The sequence below is a fragment of the Arvicanthis niloticus genome, chromosome 3 (assembly GCF_011762505.2).
Source record: "Arvicanthis niloticus isolate mArvNil1 chromosome 3, mArvNil1.pat.X, whole genome shotgun sequence".
NCBI classification, from domain to species: Eukaryota; Metazoa; Chordata; class Mammalia; order Rodentia; family Muridae; genus Arvicanthis; species Arvicanthis niloticus.
Genome location: NC_047660.1, coordinates 132,847,445 through 132,874,486, shown reverse-complemented (window position 1 = coordinate 132,874,486; position 27,042 = coordinate 132,847,445). Strand labels below are relative to the sequence as shown.

Sequence of the window (27,042 nt, the reverse complement as noted above, 5' to 3'; positions counted from 1 at the left end):
GCATTACTCACTACCCACCCCAATATACTGGGTTTCTGAATGAAACACACACACACACACTCTTTATATTTTGATATGTCTTAATCAGCTGGGTCACTTCCTAACCTCCATGTGGCTAATCTAACTCCAATATTCCCAAGTCATTACTTACTAAAATCTGTATTTCAACTTTGCTGCCCTGAGCCCCAGTCAGGCAGCCCTCTTGAGGCCACCCCAGCTCCTATATGATGACCAAGCTCTCTGACCTGCATCTTATCAGCATGGCGGCTCTTCCTCTTCCTTTCTTCTTCCTTGGTCCCTTGCCTGGGAATCACCAAAGAATGACCAAGGCAAGTCTTATAAAGAACAATATTTAATTAGGGTTGGCTTACAGGTTCAGAGATTCAGTCCATTATCATCAAGGTGGGAACATGGCAGCATGCAGGCAGGCATGATACAGGCAGAGCTGAGAGTTCTGCATCTTCATCTGAAGGCTGCTAGTAGAATATTCATTACCAGGCAGCCAGGATGAGGGCCTGAAAGCCCATACCCATTGGTGGGAAACCCAACTTCAACAAGGCTACACCTACTCCAACAGGGCCACACCTTCTAATAGTGCCACTCCCTGGGCCAAGCATATACAAACCATCACACCAAATTAACATAATGCAAGCAACATTAGACCAAACCCACAATCGGAGTTGTTTCCTAGGAAATGCAGATGATACTCTTGCTGGGTGACCAGAGGATGGTAAAACCACAGAGAGGCTGTAGACTTAGTAGACTATGTTAGCCAAGTTAAAATGAATATTTTTGTGAGTAGTTTGATGTAGCTGGAGCATGGCTTCAGAGTGGTGTTAGGAAAAGGTGTCATGTGACATTGCAGGTCCTGGTCCTTTATCTAATTGGCCAGTGATCTCTTGATTACCATACTAACTTTTCTCAAGATTGTCTACGTCGCCAGTGGATGACACCCATGATATGCTACTGATGATTTCAGGTTTCAAGGAACACAGATGTGCCTTGTTCTGATCTTGAGAAATGAGAATTTATTACAGTAGTGTAATAATAAAGAGGAAGCAGGTATGGGGGTATTTTAATGGAACAACCCAGCCTCATATAGAACTGGAGCATGGGTCATTCATCTCCAGATTTAAGTAACAGCTTCAGTATCTCAAAGGTACTATGAGGGCTGTTATCACACAGAAGGTCCCTCATTCTCCTGTGCAAGTTAAGCCTTCCTTGCACTCAGTTTGACTTCTTAATTCTGCAGTTAATGTGATCCTTGCTCTACATCTCAGTTTATTTGCTTTGTGGTTTCTATTTACTTTTTGCTATACTAACTATGGGGACTGTTTCCCATCTGCTTAGTCTCTTGCCTCCTACTCCACTCTACTGTGTGTCCCTCTTTGTGGATTTGCATACAAAGGACAGGTTTTTTATTTTTAAGATTTATTTTATTTTATATATGTGAGTACAATGTCACTCAGATCTCATTATAGATGGTTGTGAGCCACCATGTGGTTATTGGGAATTGAACTCAGAACCTTTGGCAGAGCAGTCAATGCTCTTAACCACTGAGCCATCTTTCCAGTCCCCTACAAATGACAGTTAACAGTAGGCCCAAGACTGCTATTTCTAGAAACATCTGTTTGCAAGGTTGACCACAAACTGGCATCTGGGAGCTTAGTTTCCAGGAGAGTTCCCAACATTCTATGAATTATGAGTGTTCAACTGTTCAAACAATGCAGTTCCGAGTCAGTACCTTTCTTCTGTTATTCAGAACTTGGGATGGCACCACAAAGAGAGTATTAATAGGCTCAGCCCTCAGTAAGAACCCCAGGCATCAAATCTGCAGTGCGTTTCCCTGGCGGGCAGCATTTTACACCCTGTGTTGTAATTTGTGACTCCTGCAGGAGCAGTTTGGACACAGCTTCCTCCAGACTTTTTGCTGTGTGCCTTTTCCACCTGGTAATTCAACTCTTCATGTGTTACTGTCAGAGCTATGTGTAGGACTGTCCAAAGAGTCCTTCAGCAAAGCATTGAGCTGGACTTTGAGGACCACTACCACACCCTTATGTCTGGTTTCCTCCTTCACAGCTCACCACTGGTCCTTATCACACACTGATCACACTTCTGTTTGGCTCTTCATTCCTTGTCTGGTATCACTCCATTCCCCTGTTCTACTTTCAGATCTATACTTTTTTCTCCTCTCTCCTCACTGTGTTTGCAGCCATGTCTGCTCCTCTTCAGGGATCCACTTACCAGTTTCCGACTTGGCTCATGCCTCTCCTCAAACTCCCTTGGATCTAAGACTAAGCACAAACCAATACAGCGTGAGAGACGGGTGTGTGTTCTAAAAATTATCCCTGATTGGAACACATTCCACCTGTTTCTCTCTCTTCTTCTTCTTCTTCTTCTTCTTGTCAAGTGAGATAAAATGTAATTTTGAAGCTTTGTTAGTTGACTTTAAACGTAAAGCCATTTGGGGATAGATGAGAGAGCCAATGAGGCAACAAGACCAATCCTTCAGAAACCTCCTCAGTGCTTTTTTGTTTTAAGGTTTATTTTTTTGTTGTTGTTTTAAATTACGTGCACATGTGTGGTTGTCTGTGAGCCCAGAGGTATCACAGTCCCCTGAAATCGGAACTACAGGAGGGTGTGAGCCATCCGACATAGTGCTGGGAACAAATCTCAGGTCTTTTAGAAGACTGAATTTAGCCACTGAGCCACCTTGTCAGTTGCCACATCCATACCGTGACAAATGCTGGAAATAAACATTTGTTTACATTTAGTTCTTCCTTCTCTGACTTCAATTAGTTCCAATATTAACTAATCGAAGCTCAAATATGTCTTCTGACTTTTGAAGCCTGGAGTAGAGTCCTAGTACAAACTATAATACATGAATTCCATTTTGTGGACAAAATACGAGGTAACAAATAGAATGGTAGGAAATCTCAGCCACAGCAAAGCATTATAGTAATGTTCTTCAAGGAGTCGTACCTCTCATGTCCCCATGGGATATTGCCTTTTCTATCAAAGCTAGAGTTGCTGATAAAATGAAAAAAGATGCCGAGGTTATCTCTTCATTTCCTTAGATCTATGTTGGACATGTGATTGGCTTGGATCAATGAAATGGAACACATGTACATTTTGCTACTTCCAGAGTGTATGCCTTCAGAGACTGTGAAGCATCTACTACCCTCCTGAAACCGTGATATCACCTTGCTGTGAAAGCTGGTATCATTTTCCAGAGGACATAAGACACTGTGGGGACTAACAGGTGCCCCCCGGGGTAGAGCCAGCATCAGCTGCTGGCTATGTGAGTGGCTCTCTAGAGCCAACTCCAGGTGCCAGATATGGGAATGATGTCTCCTTAGGCCCTTGAGGCTCACATGAGCCATCAGATGACTTGAGCACACGAATGTTTGCAGGCAAGGCCATCAGGAGTCACTCCTAGATGACATCATGAAAGTATATAGTTGCTGTCTTTAAGCTACTAGGTTTTGATGAGCATTTTTTTTTTTTATGCAGCCAACTCATACCCAAAGATTAACCCTAGCGACTATTTCTTGCTATAGAAAGAGCCTGAAAGAAAGTTGGAATGCATTGAAGAAAGAAGCAGCTTAATTAGGTTCACTGGTTCAGAAAGAGAAGCCACAATCTCAGCTTATATCTATGAGCTTAAGTTAAATGAAGCCAGTGTGGTGGCTCATCCCTGTAACTCCAGAATTTAGGAGAATAAAGACAGGAGAATTGCTTTGAATCCAAGGCCAGTGCAGGCAACATAGTGAGCTCCAAGCTAGCTAGCCTTTTTACAGTGTGATAGTCTTGTCTAACAACAACAAAAAGAACATAATGTTCGGCAATGATTCAGAGTTTCAGAAAGGAGGGCCAGGAGGCCTGTCCCAGGAAGGATGGATAAGAAATGGAAGATCTGGTCCTCCTTCCATTGTCTCATTTTCTGACCTTGAAACACTCTCTGGCCTCTTGGTACCTCATTTCTTCAGGAATAACATGAGGCCCGATCTACTCCTTACTCGTCATTCATGAAGCTGGGAAGCATTGCCTTGGAGGGAAGGGATGGATTTTAACTTCCTGCTCATTTACTACAATTTAGGTTTTAAAAGTCATAGATTGCTTTTATAATTTGCAAAGATGCACTCAGTGGATGAAATGTGCCCTCCTGGTGAAGTTCTAATCGTTTGTGCTTTAAAGATAAGTCATTTGCCTTGAAATAGCTCTTTCACTTCCCATGGGTTTGAAAACCAAACATGATCACAATCCAATTTTGGTGACCTTAGGTGATGGTAGTAGGGGATGGAAGTAGGGGGAGGGTATTTGGTTTAGGGTATTGAACCCAGGGCTTTCTGCGTGCCAGGCAAGCACATCTTCGCTTAACCATACTCAGCCTCACAGCTTCTATATGTTCACGTGGACCCATTTCTATATCACAACACACATATCTTTCTCATCTAGAAATAACTACATAAAGAATCAGTGACATTGCTCAGTTGGTAAAACTATTGCCACATAAACCCGATGAGCTCAATATCTGGAACCCATATAAACATGAAAGGAAAGACCCAACACTCCACCATTGTGCTCTGCCCCTCCCCAGGCTCACTGTGGCACACGTGCCCCGGACACAATAACTAATGCTAATAGAAACAACCATGTAGAAGAGCTGGCATTACAGCTCAGTGGTAGACTAATAAAATAAATAATAATAAAATAAATAAAAAATAAACCCCTTTCTTGATATCTAGGATTGAAATGCCTATTTTCTTCTCAGCGTGTCCTGAAACATTTTACCCATTGGTTCATTGCAAATACTGGGAAAAGGACCACACACCTACAGTTTTACACCCCCTCAAAATATGTGAGCCAAAACTTAGATCTTTGGATAAGTAAGCAGGCGTAGCTCCTGTTGCCCTCTGGGAAATTTACCTGGGAGATCACTCTAGCAAAATCAAACCCAAACTACTCTCAAGGCTTTTTATAATAAATGGAAACAGTGATGGGTAGTGAAAAAAACACGTTAAATCGTGTACACTTTAAAAGTCTAAAATAGAAGTCCTAAGCAGTCCTGAAAGGAGAACAAACCTTATAAACATAGCTGGGTATGGTGGCACATGCCTTTACTCTCAAGGTTCAGGAGGCAGAGGGAGGCTGAACTCCGTGAGTTCAAGGTCAGCCAAGGCTACATAGTAAGCTACTCTCTTAAAGAGTTCTGCTTTGTTTTTAATGACACATCCCAGGTAATATTTAGGCTTTCCCCTTCTCAATTCTACACAAATCCCCAAAGGATTTTGAATTATGGCAAAATTTTCTTGAAAAAGTGAGTGAGGTAGAACCATTTTTAAAAGTGACCTACAAGTTGTTAATTGCCTTAAATACTGAGGGAGCCCAGTGGCCTCTAAAGGGGGATAAACTGCAAGTACAGTGTATTAGATAACAAAGGACAATGCTGTGTTTTACAGATAGCCAGGAGCTGGGGGTGTGGTGATGTGGGTATAGACACTTGCCAACAAACCTGAAGGTCAGGGATCCACACAGTGGAAAACAGAGACCTGACTCCCATTTGTCTCCTCTCTCTCTCTCTCTCTCTCTCTCTCTCTCTCTCTCTCTCTCTCTCTGATGCACAGGGAGGAATATAAATAAATTCAATTAAAAATCATGCTGGCAAGAGACTGCTCAGTCAGTAGAGCGATTGCTCATCATTCACAAAGCCCTGGATTCAATCACAAGTACCATATAAACGTGGCTATAATCCTAACACTCGGGAGGTGGAGCCAGGAAGATTAGACAATTGAAGTCACTCTCTGTTACACACTGAGCTGAAGGCCAGCCCTGGTTAGATGAGACCCTGACTCAAAAATGCTGAGAGAACCACATCTTAATGAACATTTTAGTATAGTTTTGCACCACTTAGATAGATGAAAGAATTAAAAGTTGCCATCCTAAGTGGTGGCTCATGGCTAACACTTGTCATTCTAGCACTTTGAAGGATGAGGCAGAATTGTTGACACCAGTGTGAAGCCAGCCCTGGGTCTGAAATCTCAGACCACCTTCCAGCTTCAGAAGATCTGTCTCTGTTCTTCCACTGCCATGGGGTTCTAGTTCCATCCTGTGTCACCTACTTAAAGACAAGGATATGTCTTCAGAATCTGATTCCCCCTCCTCTCAGTTGAGCCTTGCTCTTCTGCCTGAACTCATAACATTTTCCATAGTTTCAAAAAAAGAAAATGGAAATCTTTGGTCAGTGAGATGGTATTGTGGTTGCAGGTACTTGGCACCAAGCTTGTGGGTCTCCAAGACCAACACAGTGCAAGGAGAGAGCTGACTTTTTTTTTTTTTTTTTCCGAGACAGGGTTTCTCTGTGCAGCCCTGGCTGTCCCGGAACTCACTCTGTAGACCAAGCTGGCCTCAAACTCAGAAATCTGCCTGCCTCTGCCTCCCAAGTGCTGGGATTAAAGGCCTTCGCCACCACTGCCCGACAAAAGCTGACTCTTATAGGTTGTCTCTTATAACTCGTCTCCCCTTGACACTCATTAAGTAAATAACAAATGTGGTAAAAATGTTTGAAAAGTCGCTGGGCGGTGGTGGCCCACGCTTTTAATCCCAGCACTTGGGAGGCAGAGGCAGGCGGATTTCTGAGTTTGAGGCCAGCCTTCTACAGAGTGAGTTCCAGGACAGCCAGGGCTACACAGAGAAACCCTGTCTCAAAATAAACAAACAAACACACAAACAAACAAAAAAGTCTCATTTATCCCATGCTTCCCTGCAAGTCATTACCCCATCTGTTCTCTTTGCAACAAGGCCCCTGGTAGAAGTGTGCATACCTATTTTTATGTACCCGATTCGATTCCTGGACTTCTTTTCACCACTAACTCAATGTATTCAGGCTTTTGTTCTCTACCAACTTCATTGAAACGGCTTGTCAGTGCCACCAATGGCTTCTTGATCCTTGCCCCAATGATATACCCATTCAAACTCATCTGATTTAGAGCAGTATTCAACACAATGACCAGCTCCTCTTTCCAAGAAACATGATTCATCAGCCCTCCATTACATCACATTTAGTGTTCTTTCTACCGCACATGTTTAGATGTCTGAAGCAGGCCTCCTTACTCCCCCCTCAAAAAAATGTTCTGTTGGAGTCTTTCCCACTGCCCCCAACAACTCCATATTTATATTTGTTTAGACTCAAAATCGGGGAGTCATATTTAATTCTTCTTCCTTACTCTACTCCAACAGGACAGTAGTCTGGTGGTTGTATCATCCACACTGATCCCACTAAGCCACAGCTGAGTTACTGTGGAGGTAAACTAGCTCCGTCTCAGGTGGAGTGATATAGCCTTCAGATGGCTGTTTCCAGTCAGGTTAGCACAGACCATAATCCCTAAACACTTCAATGGGTTCTTGTCTCATGGTACGCTCTAAAGACTGCACACCTGTAAATGTGACTTGCTCTCTTCCTTCCTTCTAGATCCTCTTCATTCACTGCTTTATCCATAGAAGACCATATTTCTAGAAAATGATGCTGGAACGTTTTAAAATGGCTCTTGCTCTGTGCCTGCTGCCTAAAAGCCAATATCCCTTGTCTGCTCCCTTCTTTATATGTTATCCCGGGCACTCTGTAGCCTACCTGTAGCCTTTGGGCCTACCTGCAGATTCCTTGAGCACTCTGCTGATCGACCTACAGAATCCTGACTTTTTCACCTTGCTATTGGTGATTCTCTAGCTACTATATACCAATTTGTTCTGGGTACCCTTTAGAATGTAAATTGCATGAAGCCAGGGATTTTTTGGACTTTTGTTTTTTCTCAGATGCAACCTCAATCCTAACCCCAAACCTAAAGTACACAGGGAAGTGCATTTTCAAAATCCCCCAAATGGAATTTGGTTATAACCATACTCAGTGTCTTTACTCCCAGTTCACCGATGTAACTAGTACAAAGAGGCACTGGTCCAGGGAATTAACAGGGAAGTGGAAAAGATTTTTGTTCTAACACTCTCTCTTATCTGGCTGTGCTTTTCAGACTTTGGTGTACACTGACGGCCATTACCTGGGGGTGTTTTATAAACATGTTGAATGCTGATATCCATTCCAATTTGAGAAAGTTCAGTTGTGAGTTATTTCTCTTTTCCATAATATTATCAACTGTTAGTGATTGATTGGAACCTAGGAATTCATTAGTAACTCTAGGTGGTATTTCTGTTAACATCTTGTGGCTTGATTTTTTTTTTTTTTTTTTTTTGAGATAGGGTTTCTCTGTGTAGTTCTGGCTGTCCTGGAACTCACTTTTGTAGTTCAGGCTGGCCTGGAATTCAGAGATCTGCTTGCCTCTACAAAATAAGAGGTTTTCAGTCCCTACTTCCTTGGGACTGAAGGCCATCAGAAGATACACAGTCTCATAGACTAAGAAGTACTGAATTCTTGGCCAAGGAGACAGCTATTGTTGAACTAGCTGGACCACAGCCTATAAGCCACTTTAAAAAATTCCCTTTTTAATGTCAATTCTATTCCTCTAGAGAACCCTAATACAGAGCACCGACTCTTCATGTTGATTTGTGGGTGTCTATGTGCACACGTGAACTTCACAGTGTTCCAAAATAAGAGATGGATATCCACTTTTTATTGTAGAGAAATTACAGTAGTAAATCAGAATTCAGTGACCTTGAGCTTGTTTTTCCTTTGGGACAGTCTTAATATATAGCTCAGGCTGTCCTTGAATTTGTGACTTTTCTGACTAAGCTTCCCAAAGTGCTGGAGATTGCAGACCTTTGCCAACAAACCAGCTTGTAAACGGAATTTTAGGACAGTCCTAAAACCTAGTCAGCATGTGTCTGGAGTTCGAATAGAGACTGATACTTGGTTTTGCAGGCCTTGTTAAGCAGGAGCGCACTGAGACCTGCCCCACCGAGTTTTTACATTATTTTATGTACTTGTGTGTACAGTTTTACATAGGACACTAGGAAAATGGTAAACAGTAGCAACTCTTGGAAACATCCAGATTAAGCATTCTCAGAGTTCTGTAAAACTGTGACTCATTCATGGAAGCTCCACCCAACCCAGGCTCTTTAGATATGTGCTTGGAGCATTTTATACAACATTCTTTAGTATGAAAATCGTGATATATACTTGAACCAATAATATTGTTTTTTTTTTTTTCCTTTTTCCGAGACAGGGTTTCTCTGTGTAACCCTGGCTGTCCTGGAACTCACTCTGTAGACCAGGCTGGTCTCGAACTCAGAAATCCGCCTGCCTTTGCCTCCCAAGTGCTGGGATCAAAGGTGTGCGCCACCACCGACCGGCTGAACCAATAATATTGTTATTTGTTTCCAGATAGTTCTGTTGGGCAATATATTTTTGATTTTTTTCCATAAATAGCAAATTCAGGAAACTATTGAGAGATAGGATACACTGAAACAAGCTTTTCAGAACATAGAAGCCAAAGGTGACTACCTTATTATTACATAGTAATATGTTTTGAATTAATCTACTTAAGGATGTGTTTCTTTCCAAGAGAAACTAAAAAGTCATTATCCTTTGGGAGATTTCACCGACTTCCACCCCCAGTCAGGCATTGGGGATTATTCTGAATTACAAATCCTTCAAAAAAGTCAATTACAAATTTAGATAACTAAAGATTTACACATTTTATATTGGTTTTTTTTTTAAGTGAAAAATTTTTACAAGCCTAAGGGTTTAAATCTCAGCTTTATAATTGGGTGTCATGAAACATATCATTGAGAGAGCTACTGACTGTGAGGAGTGTTCAGTGCCAGATATGTAGTAGGCGCTTAATGTATGCACTCCAGGGAATGGCTAGATGAGTATAGCAAGTTTTTATCTTTTTATTTTTAATTTTTATGAGTACTGGTATTTTGTCAGCATGTATGTTTGTTTACCACAAATATGTATTGCCTGCCTTGTGTATGCTGGGAGTCAAACCCAGGGCCTGCTCTGAGTGAGCGGCCAATGCTCTGAACGGTGGAACCATCTCTCCAGCCTCAGCGAAGGCTCTTGGTATCTCCTTATTCATCTACTTTTTATTTTCTGTGAGATGGTTTCACGTTGTAGCCTTGGCTGGGCTGGAACTCGCTATGTAGACTAGTTAGCAATTGATCTGCCTCTGCCTCTGGTGCTGGTTTAAGGGCTTGTACCATCACGCCCAGGTTTTTTTCTCTTCTTTTATCAACTATTATCTTTGGGAACTGACCTATGAGTTGTTGAAGCCTGTTGCTCTCCATTGAACTGTGTACTGTTGCCGCAGTTTCTCAAGACTGCCTTTGGGTTTGTGAGAAAGTGTTGCCATTTTCATTGTGGGAGTTCTGTGCTGGGGGAGGAAGTGAGAGAGGATCATCTGAGCCTGTCCTGGGGGCAGGGAGGGGTGGGAGGGCCTGGAAGCTCAGGGACAGCCCTGTGCACTAGCTTCTGCTTTTTATAGTGTCTGCTTCTTCTTCTTCTTCTTCTTTTTTTTTTTTGGTCTTTTGAGACAGGGTTTCCCTGTATAGTCTTGGCTGTCCTGGAACTCACTCTGTAGACCAGGCTAGCCTTGAACTCAGAAATCTGCCTGCCTCTGCCTCCCAAGTGCTGGGATTAAAGGAGTTTGCCACCACTGCCCGGCTAGGAATAAACATTGTTGATAATGTGATTATTTTAAAAACTTTTCTAACAATATATCTATGAGGTTTGCCAGTATTATCCTGAAGAAAAAAAAAAGCATGTTTCTAATATATAGGTTCTCTATTTTCCACAGCATTTGTTTATATGATTCTCTAACATATTAGAATATACTCTCTGTTCCCATTTTCTTTCTTCAGTCTGTTCTGGAGCATTACAAGCACACTACTTAAACATAAAAAAATTCTTCTGGGTGAAGCCTCCTAGGGTCAGGATTGTCTAAAATGAATCCCAGTTTGGTTACTCTAGTGAGTTTTACTACTTACAAAATGGGGGTTAAAATTATCACTCAGCAGATTAAATAACAGGTTACTTTCAATGGAAAATTTATGAAAAAATATTGATCACAGATCTATTTGCTACAGTACTTGGGCAATTTATTTATGATCCCATTTCATCCTCTATGAGGTAAGGATCCTAGTTTTATTGTTCAGATTATTAAATTCTGGCTAGGAAGCTTAACCAACTATTTTCAGGGTCACACAATTAGGCACCAGCTCCAGTTGGTTTGGTTGCAAAGCGTACACTCCTCCCCTTCAGGTTTTGTTTTAAGGTTCCCCGTCACCAGTGTATGATTAACTCATCTTAGTTATATAAAAGCCAAGTGCAAATTTAAAGAAAAGGGTTAAAGTAAAAATGAAATATCTGTGGAACTTTAAATACGTATGGTTAAGCATGATAAGAGATTTACAAGTTGTTTTTAAAAAGACGACCTCGTGTTTCTGGATCCCAGTTTAAACACCTCTTAAGTGCGAAGGCTGATAGCCAAGTTCCCTGCGACTGAGAACCCCTCCCTTGGCAGCCTCAGACTCCTTCAGTTCGCCCTTTCTCTCCCTCCTTGATCCTGTTCGATCACTCTCCCCATCCTTCTCAACTGCACACTTGCTCTGACCTCGGGGTCCCGAACACCTGCGTTCCACGTGATCGCGGGGCTAAAGGGCAAAGGTGGCCGTACTGAAAGCTCCTGAGGAATTGGGAAAAGAAGCCGGGGCGCCCTCGGAGCAGCAAAAGACCCAGCCCTACAGAAAGCCGGAAGACGTTGAGCGACCGGCGGGGAGGAGGGTGTGGCCGAGAGCCCATTGGACGGCCAGGGGGCGGGGTTTGCGATAACAGCAGGGGAGGAGCTAGAGAGGATGCGAGCTCAGTGGTGCGGGGTTTTCACTTCGGAGGCGAGCTAGTGGGCGTGGTGACGTCGCGTGACGCCATAAGGGGCGGGACACGGCTTAATAAAGCCGGTCTGGGCGAGCGTTCGCCAGTTGCTGCTTGGGACGCGGGCTGCGTGGTCTGTGTGCAGCGTTGCGGTTTTGCTGTCACGTACCTTCCCGGAGCCTGGGACTGAGGGGTCGCGCGCGTGTGCGTGTGTTGTGTGAGGGACAGAGGGACTCGGGCAGGGCCGTCCCCTGCCCCCTTTTCCCTTAGCGGAGGCGGCAGTCCGCACTCTTGTTTGCTCGCCGCCCACTTGGGAGCGGGCTCGGGGTGCGGAGTGCGTCTTCTGTTTTTGATTTTGGAACTTGTGAGAGTCTTTTTTTCCCCCCCCACTCTTCCATTTTTTTATTTTTCTTTTGGCTTGGTGCCTCTAGGGCTGGTTTCCCCGGCGTCTGAGTAACCGCTTCCTGACCCCGGTCGCCAGCCCTGCCCCAGCTTGCACCCGGCTCTGCCCCTGGCCCCGGAGGGTGGGAAGCCTTGCCTAGTGGGTCTCTGAAGCGTAGCCGCACCTGCCTCAGTATGCACGGGGTCAACGACCCTCCTCTTTTTATAAAAGACATTAAGGCCGGACTGAAAAACTTAAATGTCGTCTTTATTGTCCTGGAGATAGGTAAGTGAGGTCCGCAGCCCGCCCCACACCCTCGAGCGCTCGGACCTCTTCCCGGCCCGCGACCCCACGTGCTCCCGGCCGAGACTCCTACGGGGGACCGAAGTCAGTCAGTCACGTAGCGTGCCGGAGGAGGGTGAGACAGCTCCCTCGAATGAACTCCTTATCTAACACACCTTTCCTTCTCCCCTTTTCTGATTTTTAAATCTTCACAGGACGAGTGACCAAAACTAAAGACGGCCACGAAGTGAGATCCTGCAAAGTAGCTGATAGAACGGGAAGCATCACTATTTCTGTGTGGGATGAGATCGGAGGGCTCATACAGACAGGGGATATTATTCGGTTGACCAGAGGGTAGGTGTGCATGAATTGGGGTAGGGGTGGGGTTGGCCGACTTCCGGGATTCTGAAGTTGCCTGGCTCTTCCATGGGCCACTTTAACAAGTGAGCTGTTTTAGTGGACAGCATTGGGAGCAGTTCACCTTTCACAGCTAATTTGTTTTAGGTAGGGAAATAACTCCTCTCCACTTATCATATGGAAGTCAATGAGCTTTTATCAGTGAGGCTGATAAAGACCACATTACCCTGTTTTCCCCTTGGTTCGAGACTGGGTTTTTCTGTCTAGCCCTGGCTGTCCTGGAACAAGTTCTATATAGACTAGTCTGTTCTCGAACTCACAGATATGCATGCTCATCAGTTCTGGGCGCCACACCACTTGGGACACATTTCTTAATCAGTCCATGTATGAGGTATAATGTATTCCACCTCCTTACTTTTTTAGTACCTTGAAATCCTGTCAGTACTTTATTTGTACTCATCATTTAGGTGGTATAGACATATATGAGTAGCTGGGGATTTAGCTCTTAACTACCTTCATTCTGGAAACAGTGATTCCTGTATCTCAGGTTCTTTTTGAACTTTACGGTGCCCAAGAGAATGACCTTGAGTTTCTGATCTTCTGCCTCCACTTCCCCAAGTGGTAGGATTCATACCTGGGGAATGAACCAAAGGCCTGCTGCATGGCGAGCAAACATTCTGCCATCTGACTTACAGACCCAGCTTGAATTTAACCTTTCTGTGGTCACATATGTACTCAAAAAAGGTGAAAAACAGTATCTGGAATACTCATTCTTAGAAATGATTTCATCCGTAAGATAAGTGTTTCACAAAAACCAAAATAATACACAAAGTGGCAGAAAGCTGTCTTTGATCCATTCAGAACAATTAGTTGGTTATGGAGATGGAATGCCTTTTTTCATAGACTTGAAATGTTTACCAAATGTTGGTCTTAAGAAAAGTCAAGGAAAGAATCTTAAAAGTAGACTATGGTAGCTTCTGCGATTGGGAGAGCTGTACTTTTGTTGGTAGCCATAAGAAAAATAGTTGGCAATTGCTGTTGGGCTAAGAGAATCTCAGAAGGACTGAGTCTTTGGGCAGGAGCTTTGATACTATCTTACAGGCCTTACAACATTTTCAGGAAGTGAGGTAAAGTATCATCAAAGCAGGAAGTGAGAGTCAGAACTTAGGCATCTTATTCTCATACACTGAGTCATTGTGACACTAAATTACATCTTTTTAACTTCTATGTCTTTTTCCACAAAAGAGAATCACTTCCTTTGGAGGTTATGGGGAGAACTACAGTACTACTACTAATGTATTTTAAACCATGAAGTTACCTTGGTAGTTGTACAAAGAAACATTGAAAAAACCAGACTTTGGGCTGATTCTGCTAATCTGATTGGATTATATTTTCCTTAGGTTTTTTTGTTGTTTTATTTTTGTTTTGTTTTTTTTTGAGACAGGGTTTCTCTGTGTAGCCCTGGCTGTCCTGGAACTCACTCTGTAGACCAGGCTAGCCTCGAACTCAGAAATCCGCCTGCCTCTGCCTCCCAAGTGTTGGGATTAAAGGTGTGCGCCACCACCGCCCAGCTATTTTCCTTAGATTTAATGATGTCATTCACATTTAAAATTGTTCACATTGAAGAGTCAGTTTCATTATGTTGATATTAAAAGTTGCAAAATTTGGGAAGGCCAAGAGGGCAAGAGGAAGATTAGTGGTCTTTTTTTTTTTTTTTTTTTTTTTTTAAGCTCCTTTATAAAGTTGTTGAGGAGCTTGAGAACTCTGCAGAAGTAGACATAAAACTGTATCAATAACTGTAAAAGAAAATGTTAGTGTGTTGACTTTATGTACCTTGTGGCTGAAAGGTAATACAAATACTGGATTTCTACTATTAGAAGCTCCTCCTCAGGATACACTTTCAATTCTGTTTGTTTGAGTGTGTCTTCTGTCCCCTTCCTTTTCCTCCTTTCCTTAACCAGGCTGCACACACACCAAGCTGCACATGCACCAAGCTTCACACGGGTGTTAATACCCATGTCAGTCTTTAGGGTGCAGAAAACATGTACTTTTCACTAACTGCAATGGAGAGAATTTTACAGATGTTTCTTCTGTTGAAATTGTCTGTTTTAAATTAATTTTAAGGTGAACTTTAGTTAACCAATCAAACCAATTCTTCACTAAAAAAAGTCCCTCCTTTGTTAACTGCTGATACAATCATTAATCATCTAGAAATAACAATAAATACATGCTTTATGAGAACACTACGTCTTTCCACTCCATTCTCCTTGTAGATGGGATAAAATTTGAATTCTTCATGTTTCAGTTTTCTCAGTGCTGGGATTTCAAAATATTTATTACCATGCTTGTTCAAGTTTTTCTCAAGCTAGGCATGGGGACCATTCCAGGTCCTCCTGAGGCTGAGACGGGAAGATGCAAGGTTGAGCGTTATTTGGCTACAGGGCAAGTCCAAGACCAACCTGGGAAGCTTAGGGAGATGCCTAGAAACAAGTTCTAGGAACATAACTTCGTGGCAGAGTGCTTGCCTAGTATGTTCAAGGCCTGAGTTCCAGCTCCAGCAGTAAAGACATTTTTTTTTTTTAACTAGGGTTGTAATTTAGATGATTATGTCATAATGTGGCAATAAAATTTTTTTTGTATAATTTCTTATTAGAGTTACAGTGACTATATTTGACTTGGCATGGTGAGTAGGCCTATGTATAAAAATATACTGAAAAGCTAAGTATAACTATACCTTCTACTGAAAGCATAATTTACTTTCCTTCTAGATATGCATCAATGTGGAAAGGATGCCTGACACTTTATACTGGAAGAGGTGGTGAACTTCAAAAAATTGGAGAGTAAGTATTAAAATGTATTCTGTTTAATTAAATTTCAAATAATATCTACAGAATAATTGGTAAGTATAAAATATAAACCACTCATTTGGCCTTTGGAGACTTGGCTTTATGCTGTAGGTAGGTAACTGTTGTAAACACTATCAGTTCTGCTCCCTGTGGTTGAGAAGGTGAGCTTTTCCTAGCAGACCCTAGTTTAGACCAGCCTCAGGGGTCCTGGTCTATAATTTTAGAAAACTCTGTTTTTCAGATGGCATTTGAAATACATTCTCTCTTGAGTTACTAAAATAGGATCTAGACATGGATTTCAATCTGTAGTTTACATTTTCATTGTCTCTATAGATAAATTTGTACTAGAGTTAAAGGGACTTTGAGCAGTGGAAGTTGAAGCCTTCTGTTTGTCCTATTCTGTGTACAGTATAAGCAGCCACAGTTAGTGTGTGCCACCTGGGTAACTACTTCTACACTGACCGAAGGAACGTGGGAGTGTCAAAGTGCTTTAGTCTCCATGCTGGTCTAGCTGTCCGGGCTTCATCCATAATGTGTGTGATACATAATGAGCCAAATTGTTAGTTCATTCTTTTTGTTTGCTGATCCTTAGGTATATCTTATGTATATGAGTACACTGTAGCTATCTTCAGACACACCAGAAGAGGGCATTTGGATCCTATTACAGATGATTGTGAGCCACCATGCGGTTGCTGGGAATTGATCTCAGAACCGCTGGAAGAGCAGTCAGTGCTCTAAACTGCTGAATCATCTCTCCAGCCTGCTTAGGTATATCTTCGTGCTCATTAGATTGGAGGCTATTTAAAAAGAGAAGTCACAAATGGAACTAGGAGAGAGATGAAAACTCAGACCAGAGATGAATTGTGTCTTGGTTAATATGAAAGGGAAAAAGTGTAGTCTGATTAAACATCAGAATCTGAGTTCCCACTTCACCTTTATCAGGAAGGTGATTGTTGGGACTCCTCTAGGTTCAAATGTATTGCTGTTTAGATTTAGAGTAATGTGTTATGAAAGTCTTTGGTGCAGAATTGTAGGATCTGGCTAGATAGTCATGGATACAGAGATTCTACATAATGGAGGTCAGCCAGGTGAAGAACCACAGGAAGTTACTCATTTCCTCATGGCTATTCCTCGTCAGGGTCAATTTTTTTTCCCAAGCTGGATCTAGTTCTTTGAAAAGCTATGAATGTTCTTATTTGTGAACAGGGTATCAAGTTGTGCTGTCAGCCTATAAGAAGTCCTAGCCTATTATCTGTCTTAATCATTGAAAATTTGATTCTTTACCTTTGACGGTTTTCTTTGCAGATTCAGTAATTGGGCAAAATTGGGATTCGATGAAAGAATCAAGTAGATTGGTGTTACTTGAGATATAGTTATTTAGGAAATTTTACAAATGAATTGTGTTAGTTAACATGCTACTGTTAAGGTAATGTTTTGAACACCTAAGGTTTTTATTCTTGTAAGTTAAGGAGATTATACAAAAAGGTTCAGAAATCATTTAACCTGGTTTTTATTTCTTTCAGATTTTGTATGGTGTATTCAGAAGTGCCAAATTTCAGTGAGCCAAACCCAGATTATAGAGGACAGCAGAACAAAGGGGTAATTAATCCAAAAATATGGTATATTATATTCTGCCAGGGTAAGCCTCTGATGTTCACAGTTGTGATGAAAAGAATTAGAAAACAATCTTGAGGACTGGGATATAGCTGAGCTGATAGACTGCGTGTCTAGCATTCATGAAGCCCTGGGCTCAGCCACCAAGTACTGCAAGAGACAAACATAATGAGGCATGTCTGAAGTACCATTTCTCAGGAGATTGGAAGTAGGATAAGAAGTTCAAAGTCATCCTGGGCTACATATGAGTTTGAGACCTACTTTGAGGTACATGAGACCCTATCTCAAAAAAAAGAAAAAGAAAAGAAAAGAAAAAGATCTTTAAAAGATCCTTATCCATTCTGTGAGTTCATACATAATTTGTGACACATGCTGTTCAGTACTTTGCAAACTGAAGGAAATATCAGGCAGTACTGAGTGTAATAAAAGCTGTGAGACTTGAGAAAGATTTCTGAATACTTTAACATTGAATGGATTTGGACAAACCTTTAAATATTATTGAAAATCATTTTTAAAACCTTTAAAATTAATTAATTTTTTATAACTGTTACTTTTGTCTTTTAGATACAAAGTGAACAGAAGGATAAAATGAGCACAAGTACCTTTGGACCAACGGGTAAGACATTCCATAATTGTCATGACATGCAGATATTATATAAAGAAAACATTTTTCTAATGCATAATTTAGTGTTAAAATGGAACTCCAAGTAAACAAGTACACACAAATGAAAGATTCTGGTGAAGGTAGAGAACACTTGTACATGCCAGTATAGTGAGCACATTCTTATTCAAACACTGGAACCTATTATGCCCGACATTGATTAGTAACCAAACTAATTTTCGTGACCATCTAATGAGATTCTTTAATTTTTATATTTTACCAATGTCTATGGTGTAATGGCTATTTATAATATATGCAGAATTGCTGGTTGTTTCGGCACACTACTAGAAACCTGTCCAGACACATGGGGCCACAGAGCAGGAGTCAGTGAATACCTCAACATTCCACACGCTCTTAGCTGCCGGTTTAAAAAGAGCCTGTCTTCCTCAGACCTCTCACCAGTGATCTTGGAGCTCTAAAAAGTCTTTTGTCTTTAAAAAACCTAGGATATGTCTTTTGAGATGTATCTTTCTGTAATTGGAGTTGATTAGGGTCGCCGAAGGCTTATTTGACCAGCTTACATTGTGGAAAACCTGTCTGCCAATAGCTTGATTACATCGAAACATTAATTGTATTTGAGTCAAACACCAGCACTCAAACATTTCTCTGCAATTAATTTTTTTTGGTGTGTTTGTTTTTATACTTTATTCTTAATCTTAATGCCCAAGTTGGTTTATCTTCCCTTTTCTATTCATTCAGTACCAAGTAATGTATTTGTTAATATACTTGTCGAGCCCCAGAGCTCACATCTTTTCATTATAGAATAAAAGTGCTTGTTTTTCCTGGTATTTGTAAACATTCATAGTGTGTGGATGAACTTTAATGATTGTTCTTCTATAGCATAATATGGACCATTTCTGAAAATGATGATTTTGTGTGTGTGTGTGTTTTTGTCTTAGGAAATGGTGTTCAGACCAGCCCTGAATCTAGGGGATATCATCTTCCATATGGTAGAAGCAATGGCCCAGGACCCATCAGTCCACAGCTACCAGGAGCATCTAGTAGTCAAACAGTCAGGCCCACAATAAGTAATGCCAGAGATCCGAGAAGAGCCTTTAGAAGATGACCTGAGCCAAAGAGACACATGTAGTTTTTAAACTACGTGACCTACTTGAACACTTAGTGCACTTTTATTTATTCTTAACTGTGAAAACTTTGTCTCTTACGGGTTTCCTTTTATATTTTTGGTTTGTTAAAAAGAGTGGTTGGTTTTTACTGAAAAACTGTTAGGCTGCTCAGTTACATCCTATTGAAGAATAGGAACTCTGAAAGCAGGAACATTTATTTTTAGAGCAAGAACTTACTGGGTATCACTTGAAAACCTGTCCCTGTGTCCAGGGTGAGTTAAGACACCAGCTTATATATAGCCTCTGTGAGTCTGGCTTCTGCATAAACTTTGTAATGTTTGCCATAATGTTTAATGGAAAAAAGTCTTTTTTTTAAACTTGGACATTGCTACTTGAAGCAATAACCACTTCAAGCCAGAAACTTGGTCAGTGCAGACAGCATTTTTGAGTGTTGATCCAGGAATGACTTGACTTCATAGAGTTACTGCCTGCCATTAAGATTTTTCCAAGGACAAAATCATCCTAAACTCTTGTTTAATGACCAGATAACCAGATTCTTTATCAGAATTGTGGAATAAAATGGGTAATGTAACAAGTAATTTTTAGAAGAAAACTGTTTAAGATAATGTTCTTAACATTTGTTGCAAACATTGAAGATTACACTGAAGAAAAATTTACAGCTGAGTCCATGAATATTTTATTTTTGAAGTTACCATGTTAAATGTTGGAGTGTAGTCGGAGGGATTGAAGGGAGCTATAGCACCTTATTAGACGGTCTCATTGATACTAGTTGTAGTATTTTTGAGACAGGGTCCTCCTGTGTAACCCTGGCTGGGTTGGAACTTGTTATATACATCAGGTGTGTCTCTGAACTATAGATTGGCCCACCTCTCTCTTCCAGGTGCTGGGATTAAAGTTGTGCAGCACCACATGAGGCTAACCTGATTATTTACAAAGAATACTCATGGTAATTATTGTAGCAAATACAAATCAAATTGAGTTCATATAGCCATGTGACTACTGGTTACAAGTATTCAGGTAGAAGTAGGCACTCCCCTTCTTCCAGGGGTGTGTAGTTTTAAAAGTTTCTAAACAAGTCACGTAGCCTTACTAGCAAAAGTAAAATGGCTCAAGAAGTGATTATACCTCTGTTAAGGTGGGATTTGTGTGCTGGGACTTTCACTTACGGTGGATAAGTGGTAATGTTTTTCATCATTATTATTTGTCTCTCAAGTATCGTCTTTTGAGTAAAACTTGCTCTAATGATGACGTATCTACCTATTTTTTTTTTATACTCTTTCAGTAAACATGGAGAAGCCCAGTCCATTTTCCTGAAGTTGTAATCAGCTTCATCCTGGCTGCTCCCTAGCTCTGTACGTGTCCTTTCTCCTTACCTCACATTGTAAAATAAGGAAGTTTCTGTTCAACTTCTGTAGCATCTGAATATAATTTGTGTCAGAGTTTGTTCTAATTCAGTTTAACAGATTTTCGGTATGCACTGTATTAAGTTCTGTGTGGAGATTATCATAGCATTTTGAGAAGTCAGAGTTTACTTTGGTTTATAGGTACAAGGCTTTGATATTATTTGTCATTTGTTCATATATTAATAATTATAGCTGATTTGGCTTTGTGATTTTTTTGTTTACATTTCTGAATGCTTCAAAAAAAGTTACTTAAGGGTTAAGATAGCTTGTGTTTTGTGATTATAGATGTTAATAAAAAAATGACAAACTTATCTTAAAAATCTAATATCTAGGAGTAACAAAACTTTTGTTTGTGGTAGGATATATAGTGTTAAAGGTGATATTAAAGAAAGGATTTGAACTTTGATAGATTTTAGTATGGTGAGGTGTGTCTCAGTGGCCCCTCAGTTCTGACTTGGTTTTCTTCTCACCTATGATGCTGCTAGGCAAGTTGTAATTAGGAAAACAAGCAGTATAGTACTCATTTGTGGATTTAGGACTTTTACTAGGTAATAACAATAGCTTCTGATAAATGATCAGTCAAATCATGTGGTCTGATCAAAATGTTAATAGAGGAAATAGAGCTCAGTGTGGAGGTATCCTGCTTTGAGATACTGGGATTGAAATGGCCTAGGATTTTACTTACAACTGATACGTTTCTCAGTAATTTTACCTGTTCTGTGGTTTGACTTATTAACAAGTTTCTTTTTTCTTAAGGGAAACTTCTAAAACCAAAGCAAAGTGAAATCCAAACAATAATGAATAATTGCCTTTCCAATCTTCTTGGATACCACTCATCAAGACGTAACAGAAGAGTGTTAACCTTCCTCTGGTGCCTTCAGTTATCAACGATGACAAATTTCAACAAGACCCAATGAAACACAAAACACAGTATAGAAATGCACTTCTAGGATTGGGCCCCATTACTGTTCCTAGGCACAGAACAAACACATGGTCAGACTAGTCTTCTCCCTTTTATCTGGCCGGGTTTACAGGGAGTTGCCACAGGATAGAAAGTAAAAGATGAAGTCTACATGCCCAAAGGATGAAGTTTGCCTCCCAAAAGCACTTTTAAAGACAAAAAAGTTTTATGTATTTATTATGTATACAGTGTTCTGTGTGTATGCATGCTTGTAGGTCAGAAGGGGCACCAGATCTCATAGATGGTTATCAGCCACTGTGGGATTGCTGGGATTAAACTCAGGACCTCTGGAAGAACAGCCATTGCTCTTAACCTCTGAGCCATCACAGAAGTATAGTTTTCCTATACTTGACCAACTCTGTTTTGCTTTTTCTGGGTAGTCTTAGGAACTGTGTTAAACATGAAGAGTGATGAATTTTTAAAGGATAGTTTGAAGGTTAACTAGCCCTTTTTAAATTTTTTTTAAAACTTGAGATTACATACCAAGTGATCTTTACAGTCAGTGGAGTTGCTGAAATGCTTCCCTTATTAGGTATGCTAGTGAGCATAATGGCTGTTTGCTTGAAGCCATTTTAAGTTGTATGTGACTCTTGAGGTTCTAATGACTGTGAAAAGCACTGGAAGCAACATACAGGCATGTGCCAAGCTAGCTCTAACCTCACTGAGGTCTTGCCCTCCCTATTTGTTTAAAACCTGGTATTCTCTGTCTCTTACCTGATGAAAGTCTGATCATTTTTAGTAGACAAGGATCATATGGTTCCAGTCATATTCTAGTAAAAGTGGTATTAGGAGGAAGTTAGGTACAGATAACTTGGCCACAATAAGACCCTTGTGTGCTGGGGCTCTAGAGATTAGACACTGTTTACACATGGCAGGGATTAGACAGCCCGACATCTCATGGTTGTAATTATTAACACTTCAGGCATGCTTCTGCTAATATCTAAGTGACCTTTGAAAATGCATTACCACTGTATTACATCCCAAGGAAGAAGCTAGATTGTTTTCTAGTTATATTTAAGTTCACTAGATGCCTTGAGGTTTGCTTTATTGGGAATACACTAGAATTTGGATCAGAAAGCTTTAGCCAAATTATGCCAAGCTTTTAATGAACAAGGACTTGATATTTCTGAAACCACAAATCATAGACTCAAGATCAAGTCCATTAAGTTACTGATAAGCATTTTTTCACACTTAACACTAGGTCCAAAAGTACTACCAAGACCTAGTTTTAACCTTTGTGAGATGTTCAATGTAGGTCTTCTAGCCATTTGAAGAGTAAAGATATACAACCCAAAATTTTATGATATGCCCCAAGTGTTAGGAGCTGAGTGACAGTTCATTGTTTTTCTGTAGTACCTTAATTCTGCAGATTTATTGACACACCTATACTGAAGGTCTGTAGGCATATTTTAAAAAGCTTACTATTTCCAGCTAGAAGTTAAAGATCGTTCTATGCCTTTTAAAGTTAATTCACATCTGGATCAAGTTAGGCCAGTTTGTTCACAAACTATGGAGTAAGCTTGAAAATATGTTCAGTAAAACTCTGGTTTTAAGTCACATACATGAAGCATTTCAGAAGTGTGGATTGCTATTATCTGGAAGGGAACTTAAAACTTGAATCAAACACTCTGGAGATCTTTGTTTTCAGTCGTCCTTGCTGTCTCCCTTTTACAAGGAGATTATTTTGGAATTGTGTTTTCTCTGTAAATCTAGAACATACTAAATTGTGTTGGGCAGGGGAAAATGTACTTAGAAGAATGTCCAAAGCACAGAGTAACTGGCTGAAGCAAGTGTTTCTAAGTAGAACTAATTAGCCCCCTTACATAGGGATGCTGGAAGTTTTGAATTAGGTTAAAGAATGACCCAGAAGAGCAAAGCTGAGATCGGAGCTCTTCTGAGAGGAAGTCTATTGTGGCCCAAGCTTGCCTAGAACTGCCCAATCTAAGATCAGATCTTTACGGGGAAGTTGCATGGACTCAACTGACCCATATATCCAGTTAAAAGCATCTTTTCCACCCTGACCATTAGGTTAACATTTAAAGTATATTTTGTGGCTTAGCGCAGGAAGTAGATGTTTGTGTCTTCTGTCAACTCATTATGAAAAAGATGACGAAGTTTAAAAGTAGGGTGGGAGGCGCTGACATTACTGGATACACACGGCACACATCTTCAGATTTCAATCCCACCTTAAGTACAATTCCCACATGAGTTTGGAATATTTAGCACTAAGATTTCAAGTTGCTGGGCTACTTGGACAAAAGTCAGCACTAGAGCCATCTACTGGTAATTACTGTGTAGTTTCTGTTGCTCAATCTGGTTTAGCCAGTTTAAAGTGGAGAAAATCCATTACCTAACAGGATAGTTTTTATTTGACTTATGAAGGAAATAGATGACATGAAGAAACGATCACAGGAAATTGGAAAGTCCCCTTATTTAAGCAGATTGAACATTGGACTGCTCTTAAAGAAACAAGAAGACTGCCATGATTGTTTTTTCAAGATTTTAAAAATGGACTTTACCTGCATATGTGTACCATGTATGTTCCTGGTGCCTGTGGAGGACAGAAAAGGGCAGCAGATGGCTTGCAACTGGAGTTGAGATGGTTGTGAGCTGCCATTTGGGTGCTGAGAATTGAACCCAGGCTTTCTGTAAGAGCAGCAAGTACTCTCAAGTCTTGGACTCTTTGTCAGTATTAGTAAAAACTTGCTAAATATTTTTGTGTGTGTGTGTGTGAAAATGAGGTAGAACATGGCATTGCTCTTAGGAACTAGTTTATTATCCACTATGGTTTTTAAATGCCAAATGGCTGTTGCTATTTTTGTAGTTATATGATCTTTGCATATCAGCACTCAAATGCAAGAATGTAAAGTGAAAACAGTTTTGAGCTGGAGAGATCTGGATTTGAGTGCGGTATCTGCTGTAGGATTCTGAGGCTGTAGAGTACTATTTGAGGAATCTGAGCCAGTTGTATACCACACATGGCCATATTCAAGGCTCAACAAATATTAAGCCATTTATAACTTGGAAGTAAAACAAATATTGTCATTTCTCCATACCACTTGGAAAGAATTCAGAAAAAAAGTAATTGAATAGCAAGAAATGTGAGGTTTGTTTTTGTTTTTGTTTTTTTTTTTTTTTTGGAGGTGAGTCACGTGTAGTTCAGGCTGTCCTTGAGCCCTTGATCTTCCTGACACAGACAAGGCAAGAACCAACATGCCCAACTTCCAATAGAAAACTTCTAATTACAAGTTTTTGTACATTTTTATGATTCAGAAAAGCATGTGTGTTGCTGATCTGCTGTGACAGCACACAGGTTTGGCTTTCAGTATAAAGATCTGACCAACTAGTCAAATGTACCACGCTACTTTTCTCCTTTGCCCAAGAGGGTCCTCGGCTGCCTATGACAGTGTAGTGGAAGAGGGGCCTCTTGTGGGCAGATGTTTGGGCTAGAGGACAAGGTCAGTGGCCCGGGGGGAAGCAGGCACATTAGAAGGCATTCCTGCTTACATGGCAAGGTTGTGCATTTGCAGGTATAGAGCAATTTACTTATAACTATAGCCTTGAATAAGGTTTTCAATACTTTTTGAAAAATGGTGAGTTTTACAAACACCTGTATTCATCTAAATTTTGCATTAGCATCTAACTTTCCATCTATCCATCAGTGTCAATCCACCTAAACCCATTTCAAACATTTTTTCTTGAATATTCCAACATGGCTATTCATTGGAATATTCAAGTTTTAGGGTAAATTTATATACAATAAAATACTCCTGTTTTAGGTGCATTTTGTGGCTTTTAGCAAATGCCTCACACTCATAAAATCCCGTCAAAATTCAAAATATTGTCACTAGAAATTTCAGCTATGCTTCTTAAAACAATATGAAACTAATGTTCCCTACTAGCCATCATTCAATATTAAAAGTTTATTTCAGTGTAAAGGGATTTAAAGTTTTAGATTTCTTCCCGGTAACCCAGGGTTTTTTGGGGGGTGGGGTGAGGTGGGCAGAGGTAGGCAGGGCTGAGCTAGAACTAAGCTAGAGGACCCGCAGTTCTGGGGCTGATGGAGGAGTGGCTTCAGGGACACATCATTATTCTACCCTCCGGGAGCCTGTAGTATGACAGCACCAACTCTGGTGTGGAAAGTTGAGAGCAGAGCATTACCTGAATTTAAGTGTTTTCAGGACAGGTGCTCAGCTCTTGAGATTTTTTTTTCTCCCCAAGCTTTTTTATTATTGTGTTATTTTATGTATAAGCCAAGTCCAAATGCTCTCTGCTGTTTTGAGTTTTCATTGTACTCACTGATAGGTTGGATTCAGTTGGCATACCTAGAGTATGCACGTTGCTTGCATAGCAAAGACTGTGGTGAGTGTGTGTGTGTGTGGTGTGTGTGCTTACAACATACAACACAGTTTCACTTCCAGTTCTGTTTCTACACTGATCACATTTTTCATTTGCATACATCTTGGTACTTGGGTACTTAGGATTCCCTCCTTTAATAGACAAATTTATTGAGCACTGATGATATGCCATGTCTGATGCTAGCCAGTTCCCTATGTTGTGCTATTTTATAAAATGACCCTATGATTGATGTTTCTGTATTCAATAAAAGGATAAAATAATTTGCCTAAGATCATACAAGAGGGAAGTGACAAAACTCCACATAAAAAAATCCCTGTACTTTTAACTGCTGAGTGATATTGCTGCATTGAGGTTCTTGCTGGCATACTGGGTAGGGATTCAGAAGAGAGAGGATTGAGCTTAGTTATAAAAATCTATAGGCAGGGGGAAGATGGAGAGCAAAGCACAGACTTTAACATTTTACTTGGGATTAATCATACTTTAAATGTCAATTAATACAGATCTGACTAATCGAATCTACAGCCAAGTGGCACATTACACCAACAAGAGAAATATGGACTTTGAGCATTAGTCTAGCACCATTCCCACTAACCCCCACACAAACTTTAAAATAAAGCCTTAAACTCCCCCAGTGTTTGGAGAAGTGGCTCAAAATCTCTAAGGATTAAACAAAGACTGATACATTTGACTACATTTATATATTACAAATTAAAACCAAATGAAAAACCAGGAAGTATATTTTATTTCATACTGAAAAAGTGCTAGTGTCCCTAACATGTAAAAAGCACATAGGAGGCATATACAAAGCTTTCCAACTTAATTCATAAAATACTGCTGGACTACTATTCACATTTAGAAAAATCTATGAAAGTTTGCCATGCTTTCTTGGTGACTGAGGAGTAGATTCTTTCATAGTTTACACTTGAATTTGCCTTTGGGCAGGGCTCTTAAACCAATCCTTCTTGAAGTTTTTTTTTGTTGTTTTTTTTTTTTTTTATGACTATTTTATTGGGGTTTTATACCTACCACCCTACCACCCTTCCAACCCTCTAACACTAGATAGGAGAAAAAGAAGGTAAGAAGGAAAAAAAGGGGCATAAATCTTAGATTACTTTCTGCTTGATTAGGGGTGTTAGGCTTTTAGGGGCAAGTTCAGTCTTAGTCCTCAAGATATCTCCAAACCACAACTACTGGCAACTAGGAGCAGCAGGGAGGCCAGCAGCTGCTACAGCCCCTCTCGAGACTCTTCTGTTTATACCCTCTCCAGA

General features: G+C 40.5%; 1 protein-coding gene and 1 long non-coding RNA gene across 9 annotated transcripts; one reads left to right on the top strand and one right to left on the bottom strand.

The window, feature by feature from the left end:
* Window positions 1-334: 334 nt before the first annotated feature.
* LOC143441834 (uncharacterized) lies at window positions 335-11,702 on the bottom strand. The gene is made up of 2 exons (XR_013109550.1): window positions 11,565-11,702; window positions 335-3,030 (listed from the first exon to the last, which is right to left on the bottom strand). It is a non-coding gene; the product is annotated as an uncharacterized LOC143441834 (long non-coding RNA).
* A 172-nt stretch (window positions 11,703-11,874) lies between these two features.
* Nabp1 (nucleic acid binding protein 1) lies at window positions 11,875-24,126 on the top strand. Of its 8 annotated transcripts, XR_004606465.2 has the most exons (8): window positions 11,920-12,488; window positions 12,701-12,839; window positions 15,611-15,682; window positions 17,212-17,287; window positions 17,867-17,918; window positions 18,863-19,997; window positions 20,334-20,403; window positions 21,211-24,126. XR_004606465.2 is itself a non-coding variant. In XM_076931917.1 (7 exons), the coding sequence occupies exons 1-6, from the start codon at window positions 12,398-12,400 to the stop codon at window positions 20,363-20,365; spliced, it is 462 nt and encodes a 153-aa protein (XP_076788032.1). In that variant the 5' UTR covers window positions 11,915-12,397; the 3' UTR covers window positions 20,366-20,403; window positions 21,211-24,126. The 8 variants fall into 8 exon arrangements, 6 of the variants coding, with proteins under 6 accessions (XP_076788034.1, XP_034354879.1, XP_076788032.1 ...); XM_076931917.1 differs by lacking the exon at window positions 18,863-19,997 and having other exon boundaries at window positions 11,915-12,488; XM_076931921.1 differs by lacking the exon at window positions 21,211-24,126 and adding an exon at window positions 12,489-12,621 and having other exon boundaries at window positions 11,919-12,025; window positions 18,863-20,860.
* The last annotated feature ends 2,916 nt before the right edge of the window (window positions 24,127-27,042 follow it).

Excerpts from the sequence above, each read along its gene's own strand:
- Nabp1 (XM_034498988.2), top strand. The coding sequence starts at position 12,398 with ATGCACGGGGTCAACGACCCTCCTCTTTTTATAAAAGACATTAAGGCC. Across the intron at positions 15,683-17,211 it reads GAACTTCAAAAAATTGGAGA|ATTTTGTATGGTGTATTCAG; the intron begins GTAAGTATTAAA and ends TATTTCTTTCAG. Across the intron at positions 17,288-17,866 it reads GAGGACAGCAGAACAAAGGG|ATACAAAGTGAACAGAAGGA; the intron begins GTAATTAATCCA and ends TTTGTCTTTTAG.